This window comes from Malaclemys terrapin, chromosome 2, assembly GCF_027887155.1.
Source record: "Malaclemys terrapin pileata isolate rMalTer1 chromosome 2, rMalTer1.hap1, whole genome shotgun sequence".
NCBI lineage: Eukaryota > Metazoa > Chordata > Testudines > Emydidae > Malaclemys > Malaclemys terrapin.
The window spans coordinates 224,799,743-224,812,425 of NC_071506.1; the positions used below are offsets into that span (position 1 = coordinate 224,799,743).

The 12,683-nt window shown below is 37.5% G+C and overlaps 1 protein-coding gene across 1 annotated transcript; it reads left to right on the forward strand.

Moving 5' to 3' along the window:
* The first annotated feature begins 8,378 nt into the window (after positions 1–8,378).
* HOXA13 (homeobox A13) lies at positions 8,379–11,279 on the forward strand. Its single transcript, XM_054019157.1, has 2 exons — positions 8,379–9,078; positions 9,759–11,279. Exons 1-2 carry the CDS (start codon positions 8,406–8,408, stop codon positions 10,001–10,003), a joined length of 918 nt encoding a protein of 305 aa, XP_053875132.1. The 5' UTR covers positions 8,379–8,405; the 3' UTR covers positions 10,004–11,279.
* Positions 11,280–12,683: the final 1,404 nt, after the last annotated feature.

Sequence of the window (12,683 nt, forward strand, 5' to 3'; positions counted from 1 at the left end):
TTAATTCAGTGCCGACTGTTATTCAGTTTGTTGACAAACACCTGGGAGTTTCAAATGCAGAAGCTAATTCCATACACCCTCTACAAAATACAGATTAAATAACCTCTCACAAGTACTATAAACGGTTATATATTTATAGCAATTTTTTTCATTTAATAGCCACCAAGAGAGATATGTAATGTCTCATCTAATAAAGGAGACGTAAAAGACAATAAGCTATGGAAAAATAAAATTTAAAAGAGATTAAAGTATTCATTCAGAAATGCATGCTATTCAACACTATGAACTTGTTTTGTCTTATATTATGTTCACAGTAAATATATATTTCAACTTTAGGACCTTTATTTAATATCTTATTATACTATGAACATAAAGACATTAGTGCCTGCATTTAAACTGAACAAAGCTATGCTGCTTGGCACATAATGTATTAACTCCACGTGTAAAATACCTTATAATACATTTATTTAGGGCCTTTTCTTGCTCTATTAGTTATATACTGATCACGTATAATAAAATTTAGTTAATATGTCTAGATGGTGAAATATAAAACTAATTCTAATGTATGGATTAATATCTTGGTCTAATTTAATTTTATTCTGGGAAATGGTTGATGTATAATTAATCATTTGAAGCATTCCTAACAATAAACGAGGATACTCAAAATATCTGTAAGAAGATACCAACATATTTTCTGTAATCTATTTGTCTTGATAATGACAATAAATGTGCAGATAAGGTAACAGCACTTTTGAAACCATCTCCTCTCATTATTTTTATAGGATCATGTTCAAGTGCAGCGTAATATTACACCAGCAGCGCACAGATTAGAAATGTATCGTTAGTGAAACTATTTAAATTCTCATTACAGAAGTGTCTCCTTATGTAGATCCTCTTAAATTTGCTCATTAAACAGCAGACTTGAATAACGTCTCCTTGTTGAAAAATAAATGTGTTTAATGAGTCAAAATGAAAATATCAGGAGAAAAGGACCTGTAGTAAAGAACAACTGACCGTGAGGTTATAAGTAACACATTTACCGTCAACTGGATATTAAATATCCTCTTTTGGGGAGGGGAGCTCGTATTGTCAATGCCCATTTTGTACTCTGTGTGTACTTTCAAAACTCATACAATTAATAATATTAAAGCTCTGTGCCTGTTGCTATTGGATGCCAGTTCTTACTTAATACCAATACAATCTAATATCAGAGGTTTTTATTGCAACAGTGTTAGGTTTTCATTCGACCTGGCTGCTCAGGAAACTCTACATACTGGACAAAGGGGAAAGGGCGGTCCATACAGTCAACAGCAAATCGCAGAACTTGAAAGAGTCCTTGAAGACCGGTTTCTGACACCTGAAGTAAGACAAAATAACCCTGTTAAACTTGGACTCACCAAGCGATAGGTAATAGATACGGGTGCGCAGAAAACTCAGTGCACCTTATTACGGTACAGGTGTATTTACGAGCAATTCTCATTGCTGAAATACAGTAGCACTGAGGGTATTCGTAGGGATAAGCTACCACACAGAAATGTAAAGAATAACTGGTATATAGCAGCCAGCAATAATTGGCCCAGCTCTGCCCTCAGATCTGCAAACACGGCTCCCTTTGGGCCAAGTCCTGCAACCCGTGATTTCAATAGAAGCTTTGGCAGCATAATAAATTACGGATTTTAGCCCACTGATTTCAATCAGTGTTGAACCAAGTGCATTTGAGAGCACAATGGGCCCTGTGGGCCCTGCTCCAGCTACCACTGAAATAAATAGCAAAATCCCCATTGACTTAAACGGGAGAAAGATCGTAGACAATTTGGTGCTTATTTCACTAGGAGGGTGGTGAAACACTGGAATGCGTTACCTAGGGAGGTGGTGGAGTCTCCTTCCTTGGAGGTTTTTAAGGCCCGGCTTGACAAACTGGCTGGGATGATTTAGCTGGGAATTGGTCCTGCTTTGAGCAGGGGGTTGGATTAGATGACCTCTTGAGGTCCCTTCCAATTCTGATATTCTATGATTCTATGATTCAATCACATTAAATTCAGGAGCTATTCACTATAAATAAGTATTATCAGCTCTATATTAATAGAAATTGTGACAATACAATGCGTTGTTTATGAGAACCACAAATTAAGCATCAGCCAGACTGGGAAATGAATTGCACACAGCACCCATGTTCACCATATCAAAGGTTAAATATAAACTCTGATTGTTTGAGGGCACATTTACATGATGGGATTATTACTCAATCATATACTTCTCTCACCACAAAACATAAGGGCTGTGACTCTCTTGCCAGATCAGAGCCTTGAGTAAAATTTACAGGTTTAACGGGATTCATCGTGTTTATAGCAACATAAGACATCGACTACTGTATCAGGTAGCTTGTATCTGTAGCTTTGTGGGAGGACTTAGACAACTTTCACTCCGTTCACTTTAGTGATCCATATTTCTTTGAGGATACGGTTTAAAAATGCCGTGAGATTATCACAACCCATGTGCACTATAATCTAGCCAGAGTTCAAGAAAGGAAAGAAAAGGAGTTCAGTTGAGCAGTACAGCAATGATAGGTAAACTCTATTCCTTTGCTCAACATTTTGACCCCTAAAATCACCTCTGAAGAGGGAATAAAAAAGTACAATAGGATAATGTGTTCAAAGAGCTGGCTCGCAAAAATGTCCAATATTTCATGTATGATTTTTCTCTTTTCCCCCTCTAGATGTTGTATACAACCCTTTTGCCTCCAATTATCTCAATGTTTTCATAGGTGAAGATTTGGTTTCAGAATTAGCTCCAATAAGTAAAGAAACTGCTTCTCTTTCAGGCAGGAGGAAAGTCCACCCCGGTTACTGACCAATGCTAATAGGACGTTATATAAATGGCACGCTATTAAAGGAATGTTATAGCGATAAAAGTTTTGTGATAAATATTTATCCTGCATTCTTAAAGTCTTTATATTCAAACTCCTCTTCTCGTTCTTTTAAAATGGAAATAAATGGCACAACGGGCCTGCAACTAGGGAAGAACTCCTTAGGAGAAAGGTTGAGGGATACATTTAATTGTAATCAGCTACAATGTAGTATGTAATCATGTGATAGCAATTAATACAGTACAAGCTCCCAGCAGAAGTGGAAAGTATAAGCAACTGGAGCTCAGTACACTCTGGTTTTATTTAGTTTGCCAAAACTGTGACCAGCTAGTAGATAAGATATAAAGTGATTTACACCCCAAATGTTAGATTATGAACGCCAATGGCTATCAGAACAATTATAGAAGAGATTAGCACTTGATTAGCATATAGCTATCTACTGCTAATACTTGTTCATGGTGGATCTTTTTAACAGAAAGATGTAATTGGCCAGATAAATCTACTTTCCACTTTCACACTATACAGTCTGGCATCTTTATCATGATTTACTTTAAAAAAAAGTTCATTGTTTTCCTTGTGGAAACGGGCTGAACAGGTTATGGAGGAATCTGTCTTAGTTTACATGGCAAGGCAAAATTAATTGAAACTGTAGGTGGGACTTATCATTGCATACCATCAGTCCGAACTACTGCTTATGGAAAGCTTTCAAACGTATGTTTCTGTTTATCAATGTATTTTACACTACAGATTAATAAAATGTTTTCCATTACTATCAAAAGATTTCTGTGGGTGTAATCCACCAAATATAAACAAAAAATAATCCGGATCTCTCTGGAGCTACGGTGCATGAAAAAATTACAGAAAAATGAGAAAGTGACAATAAGGAACATGGCATTCACACGAACAAAAACTGCTGGGTCCCCCTAGCCTCTCTTTGAATAATATTTCCAGCATATTTTCTAATATTCCTTCAGAGAAATCAGCGAGAGTATGATTCTGATCACTTACGTTAATAAATATTAGACATGAAACAATGTCCAACATTGTGTATGAAAGAAAACTGTTCCCTAGTTTTGAATGCACCTTATTTATCTGAGACGGTAGTTTTAAGCATGAATGGATTGATAGATATATACAAATATGTAATGCATTCCGAGGGAGTTTTATCATATTCATATTGAAGAGAAATGTACCTATATTTGTTAATGCCTTAACAGTTTTTTCAGGAAGTTTTATTCCTCCCCTTTGCATGTTCTTTTTACAATTCTTCTTATTTTGCAATTATCTCAGAACCCCCAGCACGCAGTGGGAGGGAGAGAGTTAAGATGTCCTGCAAATGCTGCTCGTAAAGCTGCTTAGTTACATTAGAAACACATGAATATCCTGAAATACAAAGTGTCTTTAAAACTAACTGAGCAATGTTTATCTTAATACTGAATGCGAAGAAATTATGGAAGCAGCCAGCGTTGACAGCCCTCCTCCAAATTAATGTTATGGCAGGTAAATTTCATTTGCTCATGAAAATCAAATTCGATTAAAGATCTGCTCCTACTATCATTTTACCCTTGTGTCTTCCAAGACTTCTGGTCTCTTAAAGACTGAGACAATTATTAGTTACTAACATCATCCTATACCCACAAAGTTCTTTTAGCTTGTTTAGAAGGATTTAACAGTGACTAACCGATATTTTTGGGTTAACACCCACACGTTTTCCCTTAAGATTATTAATTAGCTCTATTAAAAGGGTGGGAAATAATATTGGATTTCCGTTTAATGCGTATAGTTTCAGATTGTTTGTGGAGCGATTCTCTGGATTTTATTATGTAATAAGAAATAAAAGTATTTGTAAGTGGCCGTACCTGCGGCACTGTTGATGTCTATGTGCTACCACACAAAGGAACTCTTCTAAGGAAGCTCTTTTCCATTTGGTTTCTAGGAATTCTGTGCCTATAAATTCCCTGTTTGCAAAACATGACCTTTAGTTGAAGGTACTGTGTGTGACTTCAAGAGAAGCTGTGAGAATTTTTTAAAAGTTACCATATTTCCATTTTAGTAGCATATTTACAGTTTATTAATAATTTTTGGTGTAAGGCCAAAATCCTGCAGTCTTTACTCAGGCAAAACTCATTGGCTTCAGTGAAAGTCTTGCCTGTATGAGCAATATAGGATGTGGCCCTGGCTAGTGACAAGGGGCAAATTCCGCTTTAATTTACATCTGCGAGTTGGTGGCGTCAATCCCGATTTACCCCGGTGTAACCGAGAGAAGACTAGATCTTCAATGAGTATTCGGCATAGCTGAAATAGAATACTGTTGCCTATAGAGATGAGGCAATGCATCTGTTCACTAGATGGATACAATTTCTGATCAATAAAAACTGTATGGGATTGAAAAAGTTCAGTGCATTATAAAATGCTATTCGTGACTATAGTGCTCACCCTTGTGCCCCCCGTAGAATTAATACTCATTTCAGAGGAAACTTCTTAGCAGATTTATTTATTTCCAAAATTATAAAACACTGTGGAGGTTCGCCATCAAATTTCAGGAGAATACTGATACTTTACCTCTTGTTAGTATATTTTTGACTTTGCCTGATGTTAAAGGGACAATAGTTAGTAGAAGCTTTTGATTAGTCCTTCCGTTGAATATATAGGTGCATGTAAATGACCATATTACGTTTCCAATGATTGTTGTACAGGATGGTCAAATCAAATCAACTGATTAAGGTAATAATTTAATAATTTTTGGTGGAATCAGTTGATACATCCAAATATGTTGTTTTGGGACACCAAAAGGTATTCAGTTAGCATTAGAGAATAGTTTATATATAAGCCTGGAAATAAATGTAAACATATTATTATACCCAGTGTTCATTACAAAGTCCACTATTTTCGAATACCATTTGTTCTGCTCGATATCTCACAGCCTTCAGACTGAACAATTTATAGTTTTACTGTTTAGTTGCAGGTACTCATTAAAACATAAATGAATTCTATTCATATAGGATGAGAATGCAAATTCTTTAAAATATAGCTGGAAATTGCTGACATCGTCCTCCTTTCTCAATGTCAATACCCCGATAAACCTGAGTGTTAGCAAAACAATTAGGTAACCAGAACAAACAGGAAAGTTCCTTTTTAGCCCGTGAATATTTTTTGATTGAGCATATACAATTGAGATGCTATTTTGAGGATTTTGAGAAGAAAAGGGGAGGGTATTATTAAATATGACTTTCAGCCGTGTCATTGCAAATAAAAGATGGGTGCAATTATTTCATTGGGCTTATCAGCCATGATATGCATGCCCACATTTCCAGCCTACAATTTGTGTGTGTGTGTGATCATTTTAATTTAATCTCCCTTCTCCCCTTTGCACAGAGAGTTGGAACAACGCCAAGTGGGTAAACAAAAACAGCATACCGGATGCCCCCACCCTTCTTGTACAGTTTGCATCATGTCTCAAAGCTACAATTTCAAATGGCTTCTCTATAACTGTAGAAAGAGACTTGAAAACCAGAGGCAGATAGGCGGGAAAAGCTTTAAAATTGAGCGAAAGAAGAAGACGGGGGGAAGTGAGACGCTAGCTAGGGAGATTAGTGTTCTCATGGCTGCTCCTTTTTAACAAATCAGACAGGGTCTTCAAGCTTTGAATGACAGTTCTCACATTGGCTAGACTACAACTTTCAACTTGACCTTGGCCTCTAGCCGTGTCTAACCCGTATGTAAAACAGTACCGTGTTTTATTATTTTTTCCTCTCGTTGCAATGCGTTTTTAAGAATGAGATAAAGAAATCAGGGGAAACAAATCTACACAAATAATGTCAGCTAAGCAATTTTTTGGGACTCCACAGGTTTCAAAGCTGTAGCCTGAATGAAAGGAAAAAATGCTGGGGAATAAATATTTGCATTTGGTCATCAAAAGGAATGCGGAAAAGATCTTACGGAATAAAATGGGAACTATTTATTGGCTACAATTGATAGAAATCGCTTAAATATTGTTAAATAACCAGACAAACGACAACAGTCCCATTCCATGCACCCAATACATACCACTCTGTGTCGGCCTTTGAAAATAGATAATCACCAAAGTGATAGTTAAACTAGCTAGCAGATCTGTTCTTTGCATTGTTCAAGGAAAAAGCAGCCCCAAAACAATGCATATTTTATAACGCTATGCTTGTAGCAAAGCATTGAAAACAATGCTGCAACGTCAATGGTTAGCACAATAGCTAATAATAGATCGCGCTATCAGGCATGCAACAATGAAACATGCAGCTAAAAATTTAGTTTTCAATCTATGAGCATCTTTGTTATTTTTGTCCATATACGTAAATTCGAAACATATTATTTTGATATTGCGGCATTGTATTTAATTCAACTGTATATTTATAGTTCATTCACTCACTGAATAACAGTCCGACTAAGGGTTTATATATTAATATTTACTGTATAGCTATGTGCAGACACAGTACAAAATTTTGTTAGAAAATAAAGTGTTTTTCATTAAAAAGAAAGCGCAATTCATTTTCTAAGCATTACTTACTTTTAACATTGGCACGACAAAAACAAGCTTTAGCATAGCAACTTTTTTCCAACAAAAAGAGGATTGTGGCCAGTGATGCACAATCTATAATCCTCGGTAATATCTTGCAGTCAGAGAAGATTCAGTTAGAATGGTAGGCCCCAGGTTTTATCATTAGAATACGAAATAATATACTCAGGTTAATACTAAGATTTGGTTAACCCTTTCTCTCTCAAAAGCCATGATGCAGATCTGTATTTCTTGATCTATTTATTCTAATCCTACTTCTGATGTTTTTCTCCCCCGAAAAGAAAATCGAAATTAATTATAAACAACAACAACAACAACAACAGTGTAATCGAGTTTAAACGGGCAGGAAGAAAATGTGTGACATCAGACTTGTCTTCAAATATTGTATCTATTCTGATGCTATTGAAAAGGAGAGTGTGGCCCTTAAAACATTTTCTTTTAAAGATTTAGAAACCAATATTATGTCACCGTCAGGTTAGACCACACCTGTATGCATTTAAGATGTGGAACTGAAAGATTAAAAACAAAAACCCACCAGCGGACTGATCGGCAAATAGTTGAAATTCAGAGGGCTTTGAATTTCAGTGATATTGCAAATAGCATGGAGATCATACTGAAATTATTTCACAGAATGGACTAGGGGAAAATCACGCCTGGGGGGTGGGAGGATACCTGTTCTTCTTTGCAAGCCTTTTATTCCCCCCTGATCATGCACACTTGTGAGTGGAAAGGGGCAGCCCCGGATCTGTGCCGCCCGCTGCTGGAATTCCAGCCCCTGCACGATTATTACATTATTTAATTATCTTCATTTTATTCCTCAGATGTTTATCAGCTGCTTTGCATATCACGTGGGGCCGGTCGGGCCAATGGGCTCTCGCCTGGCGCGACACTGGCGCGTCAGCTCTGGTCAAGTCTCCGAGATTTAGTATCTCTTTTTTCAGTCTTTGGGGCTTTTAAAAAAGAGCCACTAGTCTCAATGCTGATCGGGCTATGACAGCCTCCGTGCTCCTCCATCCCCGCTGGATCGAGCCCGTCATGTTCCTCTACGACAACAGCCTGGAGGAGATCAATAAGAACATGGAAGGTTTTCATGCAGGCAGCAACTTTGCGGCAGCGGCGGCGGCCAACCAGTGCCGGAATCTGATGGCTCATCCCGCATCCCTGGCCGCCCCCAGCACGGCTGCCTACACGTCGAGCGAAGCGCCAGCCTCTGGCATGGCTGAGCCAGCTGTCAAACAGTGCAGCCCCTGCTCGGCGGCCGTGCAGAGCTCCTCCGGGGCCGCCCTGCCCTATGGCTACTTTGGCAGCGGCTACTACCCCTGCCGCATGACCCATCACAACGGCATCAAGTCCTGCGCGCAGCCCGGCTCCACTTTTGCGGACAAATATATGGACACCTCGGTCTCGGGCGAAGAGTTCACTTCCCGGGCTAAGGAACTGGCTTTCTACCAGGGCTATGCCGCTGGCCCCTACCAACCCGTGCCGAGTTACTTGGATATGCCTGTGGTGCCCACAATTGGAGGTCCTGGAGAGCCCAGGCATGAGCCCTTACTCCCCATGGAGAGTTATCAGCCTTGGGCAATCACCAGTGGGTGGAATGGGCAAATGTACTGCCCCAAAGATCAAACCCAGCCACCCCACCTCTGGAAATCCACTCTCCCGGGTAATGCACCTGCATGGCTTGTGTCCTCCTGCAATCTTTTTACTGTCGCCACTATTAACCTTAGAACTAGTTAGTAGTAGTATTGTGCGCTTGCTGTTGTTTTTGCTGCTGCTGCTGCTGCTTTGTGTTTGGTGCTATAGTTTTTTAAACATTCAAGCTAACCCCTCCTCCCCCATCCCCTCACACACATATACTTATACGAGTTCTGGTGGTATTAATATGATCAGGAGTGACTTTGCTCCAGAATTCAAGATATGCCTGCTTGAATTACTAATGGCATTAAAAGGGGAAATAGCTGGAAAAGTCTGCTAAAAAAGGTATTATGCATTCACGCTTAACAAGAATGTTCCGTAAATAGTGCAGCTTGCACACTTCATAAATTATTGAAACAGTGTATAATTTTTCCTAAAGTCCCTTCAGGACATGTGTGTGTGTGTGTGTGTGTGTGTGTATGTATGTATGTGTGTGTGTGTGAGAGAGAGAGAGAGAATCAAGACTTTTGCAGTTAAATGCTGTTTACTATAGAAAAAAAATTCATATCATTAACGGTCGCTTAGTGGCCCAGCCTGTTGAGCATGGTAGAGTTAAAGTTCGCTGTAGATTTAACCTCTGTGCAATTTGAAGATGTCCTAATCATTAATAATTTTATAATGCCTACATACATGGTTTTTCTGTTCCAGACGTCGTTTCGCATCCCTCAGATGCGAGCTCGTACAGACGTGGGAGAAAGAAACGAGTGCCTTATACAAAGGTTCAATTAAAAGAACTCGAAAGGGAATATGCTACAAATAAATTCATTACCAAGGACAAACGAAGACGGATATCGGCAACTACAAATCTGTCAGAGAGACAGGTCACAATCTGGTTCCAAAACAGGAGGGTCAAAGAGAAAAAAGTTATCAACAAATTGAAGACTACCAGTTAATGGATTAAAATGGAGAAGCAGCAGTTCACAGGTTTCAGAACTATTTTTGTCCAGATTAAAATAAATAATAATAATTAAAAAAGACAATGAACCTCTTATTTCATAACAAGAGATCTGTATCTTTGGAATTATAGCATTTTAAAAAAATATTACTGTAGGAAATGGTTAAGACTGACTGTTCCCCCGAAATCCAGACCAGACAGTTTAAATGATAAACTATAGAGCCCAAATGCCCACCTCTCAAATGCTCAGTTTCAATTAAGATACACGTTTTACTGAGAATCTTGTAAGTATTTCTGTGACCTTAGTATTCTAGAACACTATTAATGGTTATAATCTGAAAGCTGGTTCAAATAAGAAGTTCGATGTAAACATATTTTTTCTTCCATTGCAATCCAAACTGCATGTTGAATTACTGCTCAGGTAAATCATAGTGAAAATATACAATTACTGTATGTTTAAGAAATGCATTTTATGTATGAAAAGAAGGTACTGAATAAGGATTTCAGAGGCATCAGTAATGACGGAAGCTCTGTGGAGCAAATTAAAAACAATGCAAACTATTGGGGATAGAAAGGCTAATACTTGTTTGGAAATAGCTTTCTTTGAGTTATTTTTCAATAGCTGGTTTTTTTAGCATTCGAGCTGTTTCCTGCAAACAGTCTGACAGATATTTTCTAAAAGAACTCTACACATATTACACCTCAAATGGTCTTCAAGAATTGTTAAATAGGTAAACCCCAGTAAATTGTAAAACGTTTAACTCTTGGGTGGATACAAATACGTGAATGTTGGCATTTTGTTATAATAAAAAAGTCCTTTCTGGGAAAAAAATATCAGCGAACTCCAAACTGAAAAATACATGTTGTGTTCCCAGAAATATTTTGATTTCTATGTTCTATATTTTGATCTATAAGTAATTAGTCATTTACCTTGTTTATTGTCTGTTCTGAGGCAACATTAAGAAGTTGAGGGATTCATTTTACAGCACCTTTTAAATCCAAACAGTTATTTCAACCAGCACATTATTTTTGTTTTTATTCACTATAAGATGCTATCTTGTAAATAATAATAAAAAAATCAGCGCACTGTGAAAATGTATTTGTGCACCCTTATTTTTTACATTTCTATTGAAAATGAAAATTCAAGACGTGTAGATAGATCTAGTAGTATTAATACTGTTAATAAAATAGTCACTGTAACAAAACCTGAAAGAAATACTCTTTATTTTTCCATATTTACGTGCATTCCGTGAAAAATAATGTATCTATCTTGTAAAAACGTTCTCTTCGATCACTTAAATAGTTCATATATTTTCCTGTAAATTATTTAGCTGGGGTGGGGACTCTTGATAACTAGCTTTACTAAACTATAAATGTTTCAGTCAGGTTAAAGAGTCAGGTATTTTGAATGGGGGTGGGGGGAGGAATGACATCAGTGTAGTGCCGGAGCCCCTGAATGAAAATGAAAAACAGTTGTTAGAAGACCCACAAATGCAGAGATGGCAGTATTTAAGGTTTATTGCTAGGACTGAATATGTCTACGCGGGAAGGTTTTGGTATTTGTTGAAGTGACAGGACTAGGAAGGCCTTAAACCTTGACCTTGACGAAAAAAGACAATTTGTGACCTTGACTTTTGACAGCTCATGAATAGTCGTCTCTAGGATTAGTAGATCAAGGGCGCCACCTCGCGTTTCCAACTCGTCTTTGTAGCGAGAGAGCTCCAGTGGAACGAAGGCTGGTCACCTGGCTCTTATTTTACATGCCTTACCTCTTTTTTGTCCAGATGGGACACACATATATAGATCATGCGTAAGAAAGAAAGTAGAACATATAATGTTGTATATGATATTTTACTTCATATCTATATTTATCGAGCTATATTATAGACTGAACCGTCGTGAAAATCAGTTTTCATCTAATCTGAGTCTAGAAGGCCATAATTTCTATTAAGAAGCTGCATACCAGCCTTTGATTCTTGTGTATGTCTTTGCCAGTTGACAAGACTTGTGATATTCAAAGAAATGGTCTTCAATAACTTTTTTTTCCTGTCTCCTAAGGTGGTCTGCTATCCTAATTAGAATTATTGGGAAACCTTTACGGCAAATAAAAGTATCCTATACCGTGCTAACTATAGACTTCTAGGATTACAGTTCAGAAATTCAAAGGAATCTACCTCTTTATAGGTCAAAATAGAGGCCTTTCTGGAGCTTAGCTCTACAAGTCTGATTTAACGCAAACCTTGGATAAGTATACAGGTCAGAAATGTCTTTTTTCCAGGAACTTCTTGTGTCTGAGAGATTTCACTTAATACGTTTTGATATTTCAGAATACCAGCTGACTTTCTAAGAACGCAAACTTGTGTAGAAAACGTGCAGGATTTTATTTTGGTTTTTCTCGCAGGTTCCTCTAGTGTGTTAGGGGAGTGAATTTTTGTATTTTTGAAATGGTTTAAGGTTAAATCACCCAACAATCCAGTAACAAAATTAGTATTTACTACGGTCACTTGTATCTCTTCAAAAGTCAGCCACTGTTACGTCACACTCAGTAAAAATATGTTAAACTACATTTCTCTGGACTGCTAAGAAAATCATTGAGAATAAAATCAATCAGTATTTCAATTACAATGTCTTATATTGACTTCTTCTTTTTTTTTTAAATAACTACATAAGAAATGAAG